Source organism: Haematobia irritans, chromosome 2, assembly GCF_050003625.1.
Source record: "Haematobia irritans isolate KBUSLIRL chromosome 2, ASM5000362v1, whole genome shotgun sequence".
Lineage (NCBI taxonomy): Eukaryota > Metazoa > Arthropoda > Insecta > Diptera > Muscidae > Haematobia > Haematobia irritans.
The window spans coordinates 124,222,222-124,244,335 of record NC_134398.1 but is presented as its reverse complement, the minus strand read 5'-3'; the positions used below and the strand labels follow the sequence as shown (position 1 = coordinate 124,244,335).

General features: G+C 34.8%; 1 protein-coding gene across 1 annotated transcript in view; it reads left to right on the top strand.

Moving 5' to 3' along the window:
- Positions 1 to 21,621, top strand: part of cmet (CENP-meta) — a 58,732-nt gene extending 37,111 nt beyond the window's left edge. Inside the window, exons 8-11 of the mRNA XM_075296085.1 lie at positions 6,666 to 12,066; positions 15,341 to 15,722; positions 15,786 to 16,303; positions 21,016 to 21,621. Of these exons, the coding sequence (XP_075152200.1) occupies positions 6,666 to 12,066; positions 15,341 to 15,722; positions 15,786 to 16,303; positions 21,016 to 21,141 (6,427 nt within the window). The 3' untranslated portion in view covers positions 21,142 to 21,621. The remainder of the gene's footprint in view (positions 1 to 6,665; positions 12,067 to 15,340; positions 15,723 to 15,785; positions 16,304 to 21,015) is intronic.
- The last annotated feature ends 493 nt before the right edge of the window (positions 21,622 to 22,114 follow it).

Sequence of the window (22,114 nt, the reverse complement as noted above, 5' to 3'; positions counted from 1 at the left end):
TTTTTACTAACATTGTGTTCCACCCTAGTGCATTAGCCGACTTAAATTTTGAGTCTATAGATTTTGTAGAAGTCTATCAAATTCTGTCCAGATCGAGTGATATTTAAATGTACGTAAAGGGTGATTTGTTAAGAGCTTGATAACTTTTTTTTTAAAAAAAACGCATAAAATTTGCAAAATCTCATCGGTTCTTTATTTGAAACGTTAGATTGGTCCAAGACATTTACTTTTTGAAGATAATTTCATTTAAATGTTGACCGCGGCTGCGTCTTAGGTGGTCCATTCGGAAAGTCCAATTTTGGGCAACTTTTTCGAGCATTTCGGCCGGAATAGCCCGAATTTCTTCGGAAATGTTGTCTTCCAAAGCTGGAATAGTTGCTGGCTTATTTCTGTAGACTTTAGACTTGACGTAGCCCCACAAAAAATAGTCTAAAGGCGTCAAATCGCATGATCTTGGTGGCCAACTTACCGGTCCATTTCTTGAGATGAATTGTTCTCCGAAGTTTTCCCTCAAAATGGCCATAGAATCGCGAGCTGTGTGGCATGTAGCGCCATCTTGTTGAAACCACATGTCAACCAAGTTCAGTTCTTCCATTTTTGGCAACAAAAAGTTTGTTAGCATCGAACGATAGCGATCGCCATTCACCGTAACGTTGCGTCCAACAGCATCTTTGAAAAAATACGGTCCAATGATTCCACCAGCGTACAAACCACACCAAACAGTGCATTTTTCGGGATGCATGGGCAGTTCTTGAACGGCTTCTGGTTGCTCTTCACTCCAAATGCGGCAATTTTGCTTATTTACGTAGCCATTCAACCAGAAATGAGCCTCATCGCTGAACAAAATTTGTCGATAAAAAAGCGGATTTTCTGCCAACTTTTCTAGGGCCCATTCACTGAAAATTCGACGTTGTGGCTCGTTAGTAAGTCTATTCATGATGAAATGTCAAAGCATACTGAGCATCTTTCTCTTTGACACCATGTCTGAAATCCCACGTGATCTGTCAAATACTAACGCATGAAAATCCTAACCTCAAAAGAATCACCCTTTATTTGGGACAAACCTTCATATATAGCTCCCAACACATTTGACGGATGTGATATGGTATGAAAAATTTAGATCTACAAAGTGGCGTAGGGTATAATATAGTCGGCCCCTCCCGACTTTAGACTTTCCTTAATTGTTTTTTTTTTCTTATTTTATGATATGCAATAGCCCAGTATTTCTCAATTGGACGGAGCTCTGGCGTGTTGGGAGGGTTCTTGTCCTTGGGAACCACCTGCACGTTGTTGGCGGCGTACCACTCCATGGCCTTTTTACCGTAATGGCAAGATGCCAAATCCGGCCAAAACAGTACGGAACAACCGTGTTTCTTCAGGAAAGGCAGCAGACGTTTATTCAAACACTCTTTCACGTAAATTTCTTGGTTGACAGTCCCGGAAGCTATGAAAATGGTGCTTTTCAAGCCACAGGTACAGATGGCTTGCCAAACCAGATATTTCTTAGCGAACTTTGACAGTTTTATGTGCTTGAAAATATCTGCTACCTTTCCCCTTCCTTTTGCCGTATAAAACTCCTGTCCCGGAAGCTGCTTGTAGTCGTCGTCCATTACCACGCAGTCAAACTTCGTCAGCATCGTCGTGTACAGTCTCCGGGATCGCGATTTGGCCGTCGTATTTTGTTTATCATCGCGATTTGGAGTCACTACCTTCTTGTAAGTCGATAGTCCGGCTCGTTTTTTGGCTCGATGCACGGTTGTAGACGATACACCCAGCTTATTTGCGGCATCTCGGAGAGAGAGGTTAGGGTTTCGCTTGAAACTACCGGCAACTCTCTTTGTCGTCTCAGCGGCTTCCGGTTTTCGAAGAAAGTTGATCTTCGTATGGTGCCAAAGATCCCAGCAAAAAATTTGGAAGTTCTTCTACAAGCACAACTTTAAAAGCAATTCCAAAAATGTTCTTTATTTTAACTGCACAAGAAGTTCTTTTGAGTCAATTTTTTTTTATAACTCGCTTTTTTCATATTTTTAATGGAAACTTTAAAATTGTATTATAGGTTAAAAACAGATTAAGAATTAATAAAAAGATACAAATTACTTAAATTTTTCCGAAAAATAAATGCTTAATCCATTCTAGAAAAATTGCGAATTTTTGAAAATATTTGATGTCAAGCGTTAGAATGCAATAAAAATCATAAAAAAGAGATAAAAATGATTTATTTGTCAAAATATCACAAAAATTCTTGATTCAAATCTAAATCACTGAATTCGCACCACAACTTAATAAGTGATGCAAATGCAGTGCAACGGCTGTTGAAATTGTGAACCTCCGTCCTATGACAAGCCCATGTTAAATTCATCTCTTCTGCGTCAATTTTGCACAACTTCCGGATCCAAAAGGAACATTTTCACTACTTTTTGGCGACGCTTTTTTTTGCTGGGATATTTTTAGTTGTTTGAAAGATCCCAGCAAAAAAATTTGGAAGTTCTACCAAAGGCACAACTTTAAAAGCACTTCCAAAAGATGCACTCCCAATGATGTCCATTACAAGTATGGTTTTTTTCATACTTGTAATGGGTAATTTTAATTTTGTTTCAAATAGGTTCAAAACCGAGTAAGAATTCATAAATCATTTAAATTTTGTCGAAAAAAATGCTAAATCCAATCTAAAAAGATTGCGAATTTTTGAAAATATTTGAGGTCAAACGTTTCAAACAAGCGTTACAATCCACTAAAAATTATAAAAAATTATACAAAATATTTATTTGACAAAATATCACAGAATTTTTTAATTTACATCCAAAACATTGAATTCGGATCACACCTAACGAAGCGATGCAAATTCAGTGCACCGGCTGTTGAAATGTAGGACTTCTGTCCTATAACAAGCCCATATTAAATTCATCGCTTCTGCGTCAATTTTGCACCACTTCCGGATCCAAAAAGAACATTTTTATTACTTTTTTGGCGACGCTTTTTTTGCTGGGATGTGATCTTCATAGGAAGAATTCAAACTATATTTTAGTTATTAGTGTAATAGTGATATATTGTAAAATTTTCTTTGCCCCATTTCCTTATAATTTCCGTTAGGCTTTAACTGTAATTAAAAAAATGCCAAAGATTACATGACCTTAAAATACCAATGCGAATTTTACTTAGCATAGAAGACGCATTTCTCTTATAAAGGGTGATTTGTTAAGAGCTTGATAACTTTTTTTTTTTAAAAAACGCATAAAATTTGCAAAATCTCATCGGTTCTTTATTTGAAACGTTAGATTGGTCCATGACATTTACTTTTTGAAGATAATTTCATTTAAATGTTGACCGCGGCTGCGTCTTAGGTGGTCCATTCGGAAAGTCCAATTTTGGGCAACTTTTTCGAGCATTTCGGCCGGAATAGCCCGAATTTCTTCGGAAATGTTGTCTTCCAAAGCTGGAATAGTTGCTGGCTTATTTCTGTAGACTTTAGACTTGACGTAGCCCCACAAAAAATAGTCTAAAGGCGTCAAATCGCATGATCTTGGTGGCCAACTTACCGGTCCATTTCTTGAGATGAATTGTTCTCCGAAGTTTTCCCTCAAAATGGCCATAGAATCGCGAGCTGTGTGGCATGTAGAGCCATCTTGTTGAAACCACATGTCAACCAAGTTCAGTTCTTCCATTTTTGGCAACAAAAAGTTTGTTAGCATCGAACGATAGCGATCGCCATTCACCGTAACGTTGCGTCCAACAGCATCTTTGAAAAAATACGGTCCAATGATTCCACCAGCGTACAAACCACACCAAACAGTGCATTTTTCGGGATGCATGGGCAGTTCTTGAACGGCTTCTGGTTGCTCTTCACTCCAAATGCGGCAATTTTGCTTATTTACGTAGCCATTCAACCAGAAATGAGCCTCATCGCTGAACAAAATTTGTCGATAAAAAAGCGGATTTTCTGCCAACTTTTCTAGGGCCCATTCACTGAAAATTCGACGTTGTGGCAGATCGTAAGTCTATTCATGATGAAATGTCAAAGCATACTGAGCATCTTTCTCTTTGACACCATGTCTGAAATCCCACGTGATCTGTCAAATACTAATGCATGAAAATCCTAACCTCAAAAGAATCACCCTTTATAAAGTTTTTTTCCTTGTCAAAAGTCAATAAACTTGTCAACGAAGTCGTTTTGTCCTTATAATTAAGTGATTCGACTGGGTATCATGGCTTTAAAATTTTTGGAAAATTCTTCAAAGATAATGAAATTGTCTTGAAATTTGTTGTATTTTTTTTTTTTGCATCTTGACTATAAAGCAAAGAAAACATGGGAGACATTTTCCAAAACTTTATTTTAACATAGCATAATTTCTACTTGAAGTCGAATCTGAATTTGGAAATTTAAGCTTTCGTTTAAAGGATAGTACATGAGAAAAGGAGAAAATTTAAAATAAAGGGTGGTTAAAATTTCAAGGGCCGATGTTGATTTTGAATAAAACACAAACTATTTAGGAAATTATTGTAATTTTATTATATTATGATATATTGGTATTACTCAATTATGTATGGAACAAAATATCGGCCAAATGGGCGCCGCGACCTCGGTGGCACACCTTCATCCGATGGTCCAAATTTTCGATGACGCTGAGGCATAATGGAGGTTCTATGCCGTTAATGTGTCGAATTATCTCATCCTTTAGCTCTTGAATTGTTGCTGGCTTATCGACGTACACCTTTTCTTTCAAATAACCCCAAAGAAAAAAGTCCAACGGTGTCAAATCACATGATCAAAAGAGCCATTGTTTCCTTAGCTGTGTGACAAGTGGCACCGTCCTGCTGAAACCACATATCGTCCACATCCATATCTTCCAATTCGGGCCATAAAAAGTTCGTTATAATCTTACGATAGCGAACACCATTCACAGTAACTGCCTGGCCGGCCTCATTTTGGAAAAAATACGGCCCGATGATGCCGCCAGCCCATAAACCGCACCAAACAGTCACTCTTTGTGGGTGCATTGGTTTTTCGACAATCACTCTTGGATTCTCATTCGCCCAAATGCGGCAATTCTGTTTATTGACGAATCCACTGATGTGAAAATGTGCCTCATCACTGAAGATGATTTTCTTCGAAAATTGATCTTCCACTGTTGCCATTTCTTGGAACCATTTAACACGTTGTTGGATTGTGTACCTCTCCATGGTTCAAATTGAGTTAGTCTGAAATAGAGAAATGTCAAAAAAAAAAAATCGGAAAAAAACTTGGGGTTTAGGCCCTTACAATTTAACCACCCTTTAGAATCATTTTTTAAAGGTATCCTTACTTCCATTCTCCTCTTCTTTGGCTCGGAATCAATACCAAAATCAATAATGTAAAGATAAAATCTTTGGAACTGGACACTCTGTTTTTAGTGTATCCAGCATGTGAATATATGCACAGCAAAAAATAACATCAACATATTTCCAATTAAAAAGTTGATTGAAGTTGAATTTTTTTAATTAATAAATTAATTGATACAAATAACTTTTTAATCAAGATAGAAATGTTACGCTAATTAAGTCAATGATTGAACATTTTTAATTTTTTAATTAAAAAAATAATTGATACAATTAACTTTTTAATCAAACTCGGAAGATTTTTTTATTTTTCATTAAATTTTTTTCAAGCAATTAATTTTTTAATCAAATTAAATCAAATCAGTTAACGAAGTAATAGAAAATAGTTTTGCAATCAACATCAATTAAATGTTTAATTGAATCAATTAAAAAATTAATTGAAATTTGATAATGCGATCAATTAATTTTTTAATCAAGTATATTTTAAATCCAATTAAAACTGTGATTGATATTATTATTTTTGTGGTGAAGACATTTCAATTAAAACATTAATTAGATCATTTAATTTTGTAATTGAATCATAAAAACAATTTTTTCTGTGTGGGCAGGATATGTGTGTATATCGGTTGTATGCTTTGCAAGTTGGTTAGATATCCTTTCTCTAACGAAGCTTCATGAAAGTGGGGGTTAGGAATACATATAATTGCCCATGTTCAAATTTTCGGAATCGCAAATTGCAAGAACGAAAAAATGGATATAGTATCTGTCTTAAACTCATGCTTAATTTGAACATCTCATTGAAGAGAACCCTGTTGTCAAATTAGCGCAATAAAATTAATCTCTCATACCTGGACACCTCTCAAATGTGGACAAAATTTAGGTTACCGTGGGTGTCCACCAGGTTTCAGAGGTTTCACTGTATATAATATTGAAAATTCTTATTCATATACTCTTTACAATTTGAAAATTCATAAAGTAGTCGAAACCAATAAATCATTTGAAAAAATCTTTTTATATATGTAACTCTATAATATTCCATGAGTACTGTGGCCGGTACTCATGTTATTTTCTTAAATTTCTAAATGTGGTAGCATTTAGCATGGCCATTGTTTCATCCAACACCTATCATGTCCCTATGAACTTTAGATTATAATGACTACTTATTACAACAAGACGTACTATGTACTTAAGACCTGGTATTTTGCTAACAATTATACATCATAATTTAACTATAATCGGCTATATGTGCGATCTCAGAGTTACAATACGAAAAATATTCAGAATATTACGACTATTTTCAATATTGAAATGTGCAATAATTGTAATTTTTCTCTTTTATTCTTTTCTTACAGATGTGATGCTCTACAAATACAAGTTAGTAAATTGACAGCAGCAAATAAAATTGCCAATGAGAAAATAGCCAAATATGAATTGGAGTTGGCTGAATTGAAGAAAACCAATGAAAAGTTGGAAATGGAAAATCGTGATGCTGTCAATATAGAATTTGAATTTGATAGACATAAAAATAAATCTAAACTTCGTGAAAACGAGCTAATTGAAGCTCTCAAAGACAAGGAACAAGAAATTATTAAACTGGAGAAATCCCTTAAAGCTATAACAAACGAGAAATTTGCCAACTCCAAAGAAGGTCTCCTACAATTATCTCTTACCGAATCGAGTATTGATGAAAACGGTAAAGTTTGTGTTAAATGTGAAGATTTGCAACGTCTATTGAGTGAGAACGAAAAGGTTACCCACGAATTCGATAAACTTACCTTGGAATATGAGCAGCTACGTCTCGATTTCAAAGAAATCGAAAAAGAGAACGAACAATCCAAACTGAAGGTTAGTGAATTGGAGGAATTGCAAAAGACCGACCGGGCCAATTGTGATCAATTGCAAGAAGAGTTACAGGCTCTGCGCGAGAAACTATTGGTTATACAAAGTGAATATCAGCAAGTGAATTTGGAAAATACAGCTAAAACCGAAGAATGTTCATTGCTGAATAAGGAGATTGAAGAGGCTAGACAAGAGATGCTTGTATTACAAGAGAAATACAACAAACTGGAATTGTCATGGCAAGAACAACAGCAAATTCTCAAGGATATCGAGTCTCAATATACTGATATTGAAAACAAATACAAACATTTGCAATCGGAATATGAACAACTGGAAAGTAGTAAGGGTCAGTCCATGACAGACTGTGAACGTTTGCAGAAGGAGAATGTAGAGCTACAAACTGAAATCGTAGAACTAAAACACAAAGTCCAAGAGGTACATCAGCAATTATTGGAAAATGCCGAAAAATCAGCAACTAACGAAAGTATTACACCAAGAGAAAATGGTCTTCCGGCGGCGGATACTTCCACAATTCACAAAGAAAATGACGAACTTAAGCAAAAACTATTGGAAATTCAAACACAATTTGATGATTTGCAAAGGGAATACGATGACCTCTCCAATCAATTAATTGATAATCTACAAGAGAGTGACACCTTGAAAGAGCAAAATATTAAATTGAAAGAGAAACTACATGAATTGGAGCAAAATAAACTTGAAGTCTCCAAGGCTGAAGCAGAATTGTCGGAACTAAAATCTCATCTCGAAAAGGTGATGGCTTCAGAACGTAAGTCACTACTAAATACACCTTCACCTGGTCGCAACTCATCAATGCTTAGCTCGGGTGTTTGCATAGAAGAGGAATATGGTTTGGATGAAAGTCCTTGTATGGGCGATGGAGATTTATTAAAGAAATTCCATAGCTTATCTGAGTCATTGACCCATATAGAATTGGAACATCAAAATGGCAAGAGAAAGGTATTCAAGACTCCAAACACATCTTCTCAGGTTCCCAATTACAAATTATGCTTGCGCAATATATCCGGCGTGAGTAGAATTCAAAAGGATCTCGCAGAAGAAATGGAGAACATACATCTTCAGGGATCCTTCAAACAACATTCATTCCACATTGTAGAATTAAGCCAAGAAAATGGGACAGGTGGTGAAACTAATGGTAATGGTAATGGTGATATTCAATGTCCCGATATCGATACAAATGGTTGTGAGATTTGTTCAGATATTATCAGTAAGTTTAAGGAGCAAATATCTCATTTACGTTTGGCCAATGAAGAAGAAAGAAAAAGCAACAAATCTTTGTTGGAAAATACCGAACGTACCCTGAGTGAGATGAGGGAACAAATAAATCAATTGTCAGCAGAACTCTTGGAAAAATCGATATTCGTTGAAAACTGTGCCTGTAAATCGTATCAAAAACAAATCGAAACATTGGAAAAAGAGAAGGCTAATATCACCCTGGTTTTCGAGGAATTACAAGAAAAAGTCAACAATTGCACCATTGATGGATCCCTAATAATGGATTATACCCTGAATAGTAGTCAACAGCCTAGAGTAGAAGCAAATGATACGAAACCAGATTTAGAAGTGATCAAAGCCAAAGAACGTGAAATGCAAGAAACCATAGATTCTCAAACAAGAATGCTTGAGGATTTGACACAACGTAATCTTGATATGGAATCAGATTTGAAATCTGCCCAAGGGCAACTCGAATCACAGGAAAAAGAATACAAAGAAAAGTGCCATCAATTGCAATTGGAAATATTGCAAAAACTTGAGATGAGTGCAAATGAGCATAGGGATAATATGAAAAAATACAATAAGGAATGGGAAGATCGCAAGGATACCTATGAGGCTACAATAAAAGAATTCGAAGAACAAATCATAGTTCTCAAAGCTCAGAATGAAGATCTCACCAAAAAATCTCAAGAGATGCAGGAACAAAATGATCGCCAAGCATTGCAAAGTCAAAAGAGCGATGAAGAATATTCAGAGAAACTTAAGCTTCAGCTGGAAGCACTTCAAGTACAAAACAAAGAATTACAAGAAGCTTTAGAAAACGGTGAAAATACTGCCAAACAATTGGAAAATCTACAAGAACAATATATGCAACTACAGACCCAGCTTGAGGCAAATAATAAAGCCCAAGAATGTTTAAATCAACTACAAGGGGAATACCAACAGCTACAGTCACAATTGGAGGAATGTTTACAAAATCTTAAGAATAGTGAGGAATCCTCTGAAAATATAAAAAAGGAATTGGAAATATCTGTAAAGGCCATGCAAAATATCCAGACAGAAAATGAGCAATTAAAACAAAAATTGCCCAAAGATGATGAGATTTCGAATAAAGCTGAGAGATCCCCAGGGAGTCAAAAACAGTTGGATCAAGTCAAAGAATTGCTTCGTAAAACTCTTCATGATCTGCAAGAGGAAAAAGAAAATTCAAATAATGTGAGTAAAGAACTTGAGTCATTGAAAACCCATCAGTCCACATTTGAATCGGACATAAAAGAGCTGTTGGACAAGAGCAATAGTCAAAAGGAGGAATTACTAAAAGAGATTCACATGTTAAAGGAGAAGGAGGATCAATTATCACAGGAGAAGCTTGAAATCGATAGAAATCTCTTGGAGTTAAGGGAAGATTTCAAACAACTTAATGAACGATATAACATAATTATTCAAGATAAGCAAAGCATCTTCGAAGAGAATGAGGACCTTCTCAAGAAAATTTCTATTCTAGAAAATAATCAAAGTTCGCAAATTGAATTGCAAGAACGTGCGAAATTATTAGAAGAGGAGAAAAATCTAATTGAGGAGAAAACAAAATATTTAGAAGATCAACTTGCCAACTTCGAATCCATAGTGGAAGAGAAAAATTCACTGGAAGTAAGACTTAGTGCTCTAGATGAAATGCAACAGCTCAATAAGGATCTTGAAGATCGCCTTAAAGCCGTTGAAAAATCTTTCGAAGAAAAATCAAATGAATTGGAATTGGTTCATGCCCAGAACGAGGCTGACAAAACAACCACAAATGATCTTCAACAAAAGATACACAAATTAGAAGAGCAATTACAGCAAGAGAGGCTAACGTTAGTTGAAAAATTACAAGAGCTGGACTTGATCACAGAAGCGAAAAATTCTCTAAAACAAGAGCTTGATGCAAGCGAAGAAAAATCAACATCTTTAGCGAATGAATTGCAAAAGCTGCAATCTCAGCTCGATGATGGCAAGGAAAAAGAGATTTCCTTACTTAAGGAAAATGAACAGCTACACCAAAGCCTTAAAACACTCACAAACTCAAGTTCAAACTTGGAATTGGAGAAGTGCCAATTGGCCGAAGAACTTCAACATTGTAATGCAGAGTTACAAAAGTTGAAGAACGAACATAGCGTTCTGGAAAATCAGTTAGCTCTTCTTAGCGTAGAGAGGAAAAGCCTATCTGATCAATGTTCTTTGCATGCCGAAGAGATTTCAACACTGAAAGATCAATTGAAATGTCTCAAAGAAAAAGAGAAAACCGAAGAAATGCTAGAACAAATGATAAGGGAAAAGTCAGAATTGTCACAAAATCTTCGTCTCACCAATGAAAAGTTTGAGGCCAAAAAGAAAGAGTACGACACCTTAAACGAGGCGAACGAAAAGTTGAAATTTGATCTTGTAAATCTACAATGTTCTCTAGTAACTGTCAATAGTGAAAAGGATAAACTTAATGCTCAGTTAGAACGTTATCAGAGTTTGGCCGAAGAAAAAGCTGAATTGGAAACTACTTTAGTTAAACTCAAACATAACCAGGCAATTGCTTTGGCCAATCTTAATCAAGAAATTTCTAGTCTAAAAGGGCAATTAGAAGGTCTCCAAGAGAAAGAAAAATTGCTTGAACAACTGATAAAGGAAAAATCCGAAATATCACAAAATCTTTGCATAGCCAATGCAAATTTGGAAACTAAAACGAAGGAATATGAAAGTATTCGTGAAGAAAACGAAACGGTGAAACACAACAGTGAACTCCTGAAATGTTCTCTTGTGAATGCCAATCGCGAAAAAGAAAAGCTGGAAGTCGAACTTGAACGTTATGAACAACTACGCGAAGAAAAAACCCAAATGGAAGCAACTTTATCTGACCTCAAACACAAACAAGCCATTGCATTGGCCAACCTGAAACAAGAAAATGATCAACTGAAACAAAGTGTACAGAAATATGAACAAGAAAATTCCTTGCACAAACAAAATGAGATTACCCTTGCCCTAAAGGAAGAGAAACTATCCCAGGAACTTCATGAGTTGAAAGGTAAACTGCAAACTTATGAAAATCTTATGAAAGAACAAGAGGAAACTGAGTGTTCACTTCAGTCTGCAATGAAAACTAATGCTCAACTCTCTAGTGAAATCGAAACACTAAAGTCATCGTTATCCTCCAATGCCAACAACTATAAAGAAGTTTGCGAAAAGCAAAATGACAAAATTAAAGAACTCGAATCGCAATTATTACAATCAAAAGAATTGGAACACAAACTGCTTGCCAAGATTCAACATTTAGAAAATGAATTGGAGGGTCAACAAAAATCTTTGCAAAAACATATACAAGATCTAAAGAGTTCGCTTTCGGAACTACAATTGAAATGTGATAACTTGCAAGCATCCAACGACCAGCTTGAATGTCTTAATCAACAACTGCAACAGCAGTTACAAGAATCCAAGCAAAAGCAGCAAGAAAGCGAAACAATTCGAGGTGAGCTTTTGGCTCTAAGATCCGAATATGCAGAAGTAAAGAAGAAAATGGAGGATACGATTGAAGAAGCTGGTCGCTGCAGTCGTGCTATGGGCAAAGACCTTGAAAATCATAAAAAATTACTGGAGCAAAACCTAGAGTCTTATAATGCTCTAAGGACGGAAATGGTAAGTGAAAAATGTATTTAAGGCTTATTTGGGAGATTTCCAGTTCTTACAGTCCGATTGTTCCAAAATCCTTAATAACTGTGAGATTTTTCCAAATCTCCCTACTCTAAAATGAAGAAATAATTCGTTGGCTTTTGCTCTACACATAGTAACAGCTCATAGTCACCCATTTTTATACCACATTTATTTCCCTACGGGAATTGGATCAACTCAAGGGCCGGTGCAAACCTAGTTCCTGGTGTGCACGGATCAGTCCCAATTCTGGTCCAAACATATGGAAGAGACCGATCACTTTATCATGGGTTTGTCGTTGACGTTGCGCTTTGGGATACGACTTCGGCTCATCATTGGAAGTGAACAAATTTGCGACAAACTCTTGGGAACATGTTTCATTTTGGGCATCCAAATCGCACCAAAAAGGATAAAATTTGGGAATATGTAGAACAATATATTGTTCTGATAATTGTATGGTATTTGTGATACAGAGACTATAGAAATCAACAAATTATATGAAGATTTAAATATTGAGAAAAACCTGTGCATTGTTAACAGTTGTGTGATAGTGGCAATTAGCTCCAATTTTAGGATTTTTATACATCTTTCACTAAAAAAATTTCTTTTTTCAGATTTAATCAGGGAATTAATTGATCCAATTAATTTTTTAATTGAAATATCTTCAATCATAAAAATAAAGATAGTATCAATCATAGTTTTAATTAGGCATAAAAAATGCTTTATTAAATAATTAATTGATTTCATGAGCAAATTTCAATTAATTATACCCTAAACCAAAAATGTGCCTACAAGAAATATTGATTTTAGACCCCATAAAATATATACCGATCGACTCGGAATCACCTCCTGACTCGATCTAGCGCTTGGGGTCCGTCCGTCTGTCCATGTATTTGTTGTTCGCAGGATTCCGGTCGCAATTATTAACCGATTTTGATGAAATTTGGTACAGGGTGGTTTTTGGGAACAAGGACGAAGAAATCGGATCAAATTTAGATATAGCTCCCATATATATGTATCGCCCGATTTCGACAAATGCGGTTACGTCAAATTTGGCACAAAGTAATATTTTTCATCACCCTTCAATTTAGGTTCAGATTTAGATATAGCTCCCATATATATGTATGTATCACCCGATATTCCCAAATTTGGCCATAAAATCCTTAATTATTACGCGATCTTATTCAAATTTAGCAAAAGGTAACCTTCTGTGGTATCAATTAAGATTGCCATAATATCATCTAAATCGGTTTAGATTTAGATATAGCTCCCATATAAAAATTTGCCCTAATAACCCTATTTTTGACCAAAATAGCCTTCTTTATTACCCGATCTTACTCAAATTTAGCACAAGATAACTTTCTGTTGCCACAATCAAACCCGCCAAATATTATCAAAATCGGTTCAGGTTTAGATATAGCTCCCACATATATGCATCGCTCGATTTTCATAAAGTTGGCCATAATACTCTTATTTATTGAATTTTGAAGAAAAAAAAAGTATCCTAATAATCATACTTTTGACCATAGAGGCCTCATTTATTATCAGATCTTACTCAAATTTAGCACAAGGTATCTTTCTATGGTATCAATCAAACTTGCAAAATATTATCAAAATCGGTTCAGATTTAGATATAGCTCCCATATATATGCATCGCTCGATTTTCACAAAGTTGGCCATAATACTCGTATTTATTAACCAAAGTTACTCAAATTTCAAATTTTGATTTATTAGACGATCGTATTTAGCCATACATGTAGCTCTTACATAAATATATTGGCCGATTTTCACAAATTTGGATTTATTACCCAAACTAATTGAGCTATTTCCTCTTTTTTTAATCAATATTAGTGGCATACAAACACTGTAAGTTCAGAATCAACTATAGCTCCTAATAGCAGACATTTCTGTTCAGATTGTGGTAAAACTCCCATTAACCATGTACCCCTTAATGTTCTTAAATATGGAAATGCGGGTTTTCCCCAAACCTATACCATTGATACCCCACAAACATTGTTTACTAATTCAGTAGGGGTAACTTCTTCTACTTCTACTTTACTCCCTTCTTTTTTAATTGATTTGATTAAATTTTTAATTGATGTTGATTGCAAAATTCAATTAATTTTTTAAAATTCAATTAATTTAAAAACGTAACAAATTTCAATTACTTTCTTAACTGATTTTGTGCTTTTAGTTTGATTAAAAGATTGATTGTTTGAAATAAATAAAAGTTAATTGTATCAATTAATTGTTTACTTTACACGACTTAATTAACTTACGACCATTTTCATGTAGCTCCGTTAGACTTCAACTGCCAGCTAACAGAACGTAAATTCCAAATATCTTCTCTTCGGTTAACTTTAACTGAAAAATTTTCGGCAGTTAAGTTCCTAACTGGCATATGGAATATATAGGCAAGATGGCAGCTATGTCCATAATACGGAGTTTCATGAAAATGGGCGTTATTGTTTCTATCTTGATTGAAAAGTTAATTGTATCAATTAATTTATTAAATGAACAATTACTTTTCTTAGTCAAAAAAGAACTTTATCAACTTTCGGGACTTCATCAACCTTGCTTAAAAAGACGTGGTCATACAATCTAAGCCCATCTATGTTCCAGGACACATTTTGGTTTACACCACAACCTAATTTGCCATAGTTTGAAATATTTTTCTTCCCGTATTTACCCACTAAAAAATGGAAGCTCTTCCTAGAGATAGACATAATCTTAACAAGAAATTCTTCTCAGGTGATATAAATCCTTTGTTTTACGCAATTTTCGCAGTAAATTAAAATTTTCGGTTTTTTCGGGTATTAAACACATTGAGTACAATTTAAATAACGAAAATTTGAAAAATGTTTGAAAATTGTTCCATGTCTTGGTTTACGTGGAATTCGATCTTCCACTTTTATTGGAGTGCGTGTAATGAATGTACCTGAGCTGCACAAAGACGTTATACGCGGAATTTTACATGTAAATATATCTCTGCTACTGAACCATACACCGGTCCTACATAATGGGTATCTGTTTGTCCAAGAACTTGAATCCTTAAAATCCAATATTTTGTACAAAATATAATTCTAATGTACAACGGGCAATCACCAAAGTGAATTTTAATGTCGCCTATGAATATTACTTTTTCTCCTTTGGGGATCTTACGTTCGTTCTCTTCACTCATAACTAGACTGAAACGGGACACTTCCGCCTAAATGATTTTCCAATCTTCCCAAATCTTAATAAATATATGTTATATTTTCAGAAAACCAAACAACAATCATACGAAGAGGAAAAACAACAATTAATCCATACTATTGAAACTCTGCAAAGTACTAAGACTTTATTGGAAGAGAAAATGCGGGAAATTACCATTAACAATCTTAAAATGGATATGGAACGTCAAGCCACAGAAACATCTGCCAATACATCTATTGAAGGCAATCAATCAGGCTCACCTAGACCTCGTAGAAGTCTCGAATCAATGAATACCAGCATTGATGATAAAATATCTGTTAGTCAACCACAAAAGAAATCACAGCAAATGAATGAAAGAAAAAATCGACGACTCAGCTCGTTCGATCAAAGGCGTAGAAATTCCGATTGGGCCACAACTACCGAAAAAGAAACAATGACTGATCCATTTGGTAAGATTTTTCCCCAACGGCCTTATTTTCAGTTTTCTCATAAAAATCATTGTTCTTTCACAGATACTAATTGCAAATGCGAGGAATTGGATTTGAAACTTCAGGAGTGTAAACGAAATCTCTACATAAGGGAAAGCCAAGTTACCGCCCTGAATATGGAACTGAAAAATCATCCATTGAAAGAAGAAAATGCTGTCTTATTGAAACGCTTGCAAGAGGAGCAAGAAATGAATCGTATGGAAATTAAGCGTTACAAACAAAAGATCTATGAACAGACGCATAAAGCCGAAAAGGCAATGGCAGCTCTAGCTCAGGCCGAAATGAAAACAATAACGGAAAATGTTACCACAGATGCAGCCCTACCAGTCAGTGCGGCACAGGTTACGAATGTTTCAACACAAACCGATTGTGAACTGAGCGATGCGCTAACCAAATTACAAGGAAAATATACAGATTTAATAAATATTTGTCGTCATCGTTATACCGTTATACAAAACCTGGAACAAAAAATAGCTCAAAAAGAGAATAACGATGGTAATTCTATGAATACCTTGGAATCAGGCCAAATTGAATCGCTAAAGGTAAGTAGAGCTGTAATAAGCCATAGAAAATTAAAGATAACCGGGAGAAAAAAGAGAGTAAATAGAGTTGATCTTAACTCTTTACAGCATAAAATCCATATATGAATATTTGTTTCAGTGTCATCTATATGTGAAAAAATTATTTATTTACGAATATACAAAACAAAATAGCCGTATATTCCTCCAGAGAAATTGGCATACATTTGCCAAACGGGAGAAGACACAAAATTTCAAAAATCTTCCGATTCGCAGTAATGCATCATATACGAAACAGAGAGAAATGTGACCCCCCATGTGCAAATGGAAAAAGATGGGCATACACATTTATATGTGAAAAATGGATCTATTAGGATTCTATCCGATGGTAAAAATGGATATTGCAAAATGTGTGTTGGGAGTCTTAAAATGTGGGCTAAAAAGTAACAATTGTAACAATTAATCTATTAATTGAAACACTTTTCAACTTCAATCAACTTTTTAATTGGAAATAGTTTGGTGATATTTTTTTGTGCTTATACTTCCAATTATCGTATATTTCTCGAGCGTACAAATTAAACCTGATACTCTAAGGTATTATCACAAAGATTTATGTAAACTGATTTAACCTCTAGACTACCGATGTCCATTAGACAGGACATTCGAAAACGGCACCAGACTCCATTTCCTCGCATCGTTTCGATTTATTTCTCGATGTTATTTTAAAGTAGAGGCTGTAATCTAATAATACGCTCTAAATATTTTCCACATTCATACAAAAACTATAGCTGGACCAGTGGTGGGATTCCTGGGATAATTCTGAAGTTTTGCTCCGAATGTCTCTCTGCTCCATTGCCGATGTTATTTAATAGTTCATTGAAGTTCGGTTATTTCCCTCTAGGTTAGGTTAGGTTATGTGGCAGCCCTATGTATCAGGCTCACTTAGACTATTCAGTCCATTGTGATACCACAGTGGTGAACTTTCTCCTCTAAGATGGAGGAGTTCTTTTGTCGTACCCTTCATAAGTCAGTAAGCCCCTTTGATGTGAGTAATTATAGGGGGATAGCAAAATTGAGTGATATTCCCAAGGTTTTTGAGAAGATGGTGACGGATGTTTTGTCGCATAGCATTTCTTCGATATTGGATCCTTGCCAGCATGGTTTTCGTAAGGGCCTATCGACTACTACGACCTTGGTGGAATTTACTTCTCATGTTATTAATCAGTTTGTTGTTGGGAATCAGACTCATGTTATTTATATGGATTTTGTAAGGCTTTTGACCGGGTGTATCATAAGCTGTTGTTATATAAGCTTTATAGGATTGGATTGGCCAGTACACTTTTGGCTTGGATTTCGTCGTATCTTGAGTGCCGTACGCAGATTATATCTTTTGGTGATTGCTATTCGAGGTGCTTTGATGTCCCATCAGGTGTGCCTCTATGATTTTGATGTATGCTGATGATGTTATGTTATTCTCCTCGTTCGATAATTCTAGTCGGGTGAATTTATTACAAGATGATTTGGATAGCTTTGGTGATTGGTGTAGGGTAAATCTAATGGATTTGAACTTGAAGAAATGCAAGTTTATGTGATTCTTCAGGTCTAGGTCTATTAATGTTCGGTATAGTATACAGGGCTCGTTATTGAAAGAGGTTGATTCTTTTGTTGATCTTGGCATTGTTATGGATCGTAGGCTTAATTTTAATGACCATATTAATTCGATGGTGAGTAAGGCATCTGGGGTTCTAGGATCCATAAAGCGTTGGGCGAAGGAGTTTTCGGTCCCTTATGTTATCAAGATGCCCTTGTTAGACCCATTCTGGAGTATGGTTCTATCGTGTGGGATCCTCTGTATGATGTTTACAATGATAGGATAGAATCCAGTGTTGCCAGGTTGGGGGTTCCCCCCCAAATTTAGGGGTTTTTTACACGTTTAGGGGGATTTTTAGGGGTAATATTTATTTGGGGGGATTTTTGGGGTAAAAAAATATCTTAGATCTTATTAAGTGGAACAATTCTCAACAAAATTTGGAACAATTCTGGCATGAATTTTGAGAAAAAAATAAGGGAAGTCAACCCATGTTCCTAAATACAAGCAAGTGTATTGTTGAAGTGGCATTTTTAATATTTGATACAATTAAAAGCAAGGTCAGGTTAGGTTAGGTGGCAGCCCGATGTATCAGGCTCACTTAGACTATTCAGTCCGTTGTGATACCACATTGGTGAACATCTCTCGTATCACTGCCCGATTCCATGTTAAGCTCAATGTAAAGGGATCTCCTTTTTATAGCCGAGTCCGAACGGCGTTCCACATTGCAGTGCAACCACTTAGAGAAGCTTTAAAACCCTCAGAAATATCACCAGCATTCAGAGGTGGGATAACCCTCCGCTGAAAAACTTTTTGGTGTTCGGTCGAAGCAGGAATCGAATCCGAATTTGTGACAAGTGGGGTAATGATTTTTATTTACTTCAAAAGATTTTTTAGCATTAAAAACAAACTTATTTTGTGTAAAATCTTGTTCCTCAGAAAAAATCTTGTTTCAGTTTATATATTTGTGTTAAATTTAATTTTTAAAGTATATCACTACAGGATTTTTAACGAAATTTTGGGCCTCTTTTTGTACTATTTACATACTTAAAATTTTTGGGGGTTTTTGAAAAAAGTCTAGAGCAATTTAGGGGTTTTTTTCTTAAGATTTGGGGGGAAGAATCAAAAATTACCTGGCAACACTGATAGAATCGGTTCAGAAGCAGTTCTTGTTGTTCGCTTTGAGACGTCTTTATTGGAACAGTGATTTTGTTCTTCCTCCTTACACTTCTAGATTGAGGCTGATTCATTAGCCTACTCTTAGGAGTCGACGGACTATGTTGAGCTCCATGATGATGTATAGGTTAGTTAGTGGGGATATTCCATGTTCGGAATTGATATCTAGGATTAGGATAAATATTCCTTTTAGGGCATCTAAGAATTACCAGTTTCATTGATTTTCAACGTTCGAATTATGCTTCTATGGAGCCTATTCGTAGGATGTGCATTAATTTTAATTCAATCTATCATCTAGTTGACACTAACTTAAGTATTGATAAGATGAAGTCCAGAATTTTAGTAAATTTTGGTGTGTATTATTATTATGGGACCGTTCGAATATATTATTTGTTTTTTCTTTTTTTGTATTTTTATTGTATGTCACGAATCAAGTTTTTCGAACAAACTCATATAATTTCTTCAAACATGCTGTTAGTACAAGTACTAACAGCATGTACAAGTTATGCTTTTATAATTGGGTTTAATTCGGTAGTGAAAGGGTTAATCATCCATACTAATTTCTCCCGCTCTCTCTCTCTCTCACTCACTCTTGGGTGCTCACACCCACCTTGCCCTTCGTCGACTGTATAACACGGATTTAGTACTACCTTTTCATGTTGGGAGAATGTTAGTCCACGCTTTGATCATGCTTCATTTTCTGTACTGCATTGAGGTGTTTTGTGGTACTTCAAGGGAGAATATGAAAGCTCTTGCGCTTGCATTTAACCGAGTAGTTCGTTATCAGTATTCTCTTACACGTTTCGATCATGTGTCTGCATCTGCTAAGCATTTTCTGGGATGTTCATTCTGGCGTTATATTGACATCCGTTCGATAATTCTATTCTATAATGTTTACAAGCGACAATCGCCTTCTTTTTTGGCGTATTTGTTTAATTTTACCCGATCTCGCAGAACGAATCAGCTTATAATTTCGAACGCTATGGGCTATATGGACAAATCATTTCAGACTCGCACAGCCAGACTTTTCAACTGTCTCCCTGATACATTAAGAACATTTTGTTTGAACACGAAAACTTATCGAAACAAATTAATTGAATACTTTTGTGAGATATAATCGAGTAGTTACTCCACTATAATTACTGTATGTTTACACTGGGAACTTTCATAAATATTTCATTTCATTTATTTAACAATACATTAATAGTAATTGTAAAGTTATCAATCCTAATCATTAATACTTAAATTACCCTACTATGCCTACCACTCCACCATCCTCACTTTGGCCAAAGTCACATAGAAACTAATATTAATAAAGGTAAACTAACACCTACCATTGGTAAATAACAGTCAACATTAAATATATTCATTCAAACTAGTCAGTAGCAAGTTCCTAAATTGATTCTCAGGAAACCCAAAATCCCTTACTGCTACAGGAAGATTGTTCCAAACCCTAGCAGTAGTAACAATAAACCCCCTCTCAAAAATATTTGTTAGTTTGTTTACATAATTTTTGAATACTGAAATATCGAAACAAATTTATTCAATACTTTTGTGAGTCATAATTAAGTAGTTACTCGACTTTCAAGACTGATTATTTACATTGTCATAAATAAATATATACATATTTTTAAGCTACTACTAAGAATTTTTGTTATATATATTTTTTTTCTTTCTTTTCTTTCCTTTTATATAAAGAAGTATTTCTATTAAAACATACAAAAGAGAATGATCTTTTCTTGTTTCTTGCTTAATTATACACTTCTCAGTTTTGTGTAAATGATTGTTTATTATAAGTATTCAACATCTTTTTTGTACACCTTATGTATTATTATGTATGCATATTGTATGAAACTCTAGAGAGTAGTCCATTGTAATTATTTTATTTTGGCCAAATAGGCTTAGAATTACATGCTCTGAATGAATAAATAAATAAATAAAATAATTATCATCACTTTTTTCTCATTTCTAGAGTCAATGTGAATCCCTTAAAAAGGAGCTAAAAATGATTAAAGGAAAATACGATTGTGCTAAAGTTGTTTTGCAAAAAAGGCGTGAAGAAATCCATAGACTGCGCTCTCAATTGGAGCCATCGTAATTGTTAAGTGTGGCATTATTAGTAATAGTACATAGTATTTATGAGATTCTGATATACCATATATGTTAAAATACAATTTATGGGTCTTCCGTGATGATCCCATTTCAATAAGGATGGTACTTACCACATGCATATATTTATGTTGATGTTTAATTAATAATAATTATTTCTACCGATAATACTGGAAGCAAGCAGACATTTTCTTAAAATGTATCACTTCCCAAAACAAAAATTTTTTGTATCTAAAATATATTGACTTGTTTTCTTTTTATGTATCATAGCATTAATCTAATTTCTTATATACACATAATATTGATTGTATTGATTAATTTAGTTGATTTCTTATAATGGAGAAGTCTTTTTCTGTTGCTGTGCACATTTATTATTTATTCTCTTAAAACATTAATTTTAATGGATATTTAATTTATATATTTTATATTATTAAAATAGAAATAATATACTCTAATTTCGAATGTTAAATCGATTTGTTTTATTGGGATAAATTTAACACGAATTCTTGGAACTAGATTTTGTGTTGGGAGCCACCGTGGTGCAATGGTTAGCATGCCCGTCGTAGGTTCGATTCCTGGGGCCAAATCACCGCATTCGTCATCGAGTTCTGCTGTTTCGTATAGAGAAACATTTCGATCGCAGTAAATTTTTGGATCACCGCATTCGATCGTGATTTATTTTGTCTACTACTTTTTTTACATTGTTGTAAACATATGGTAATAAGAAATTGGAAGCGAAAGAGAATTTTAAAATAAGTTTTTGTGATCAAAATACGTTATTTCTGAGAAATTTAATTGTTGTTGTGTGTTAAAATATATGTGTAAAAATATATTATGAATGGGATACAGAGGATGAGTACAAATTGGCATTAATAAGGAAAAATATTCGTCCTTTAGCATTGCCTGAAGTAGAGTGATTCTATTTTGAAGTGAGTGCTTTTAATTGATTGTGTTTTTAACAT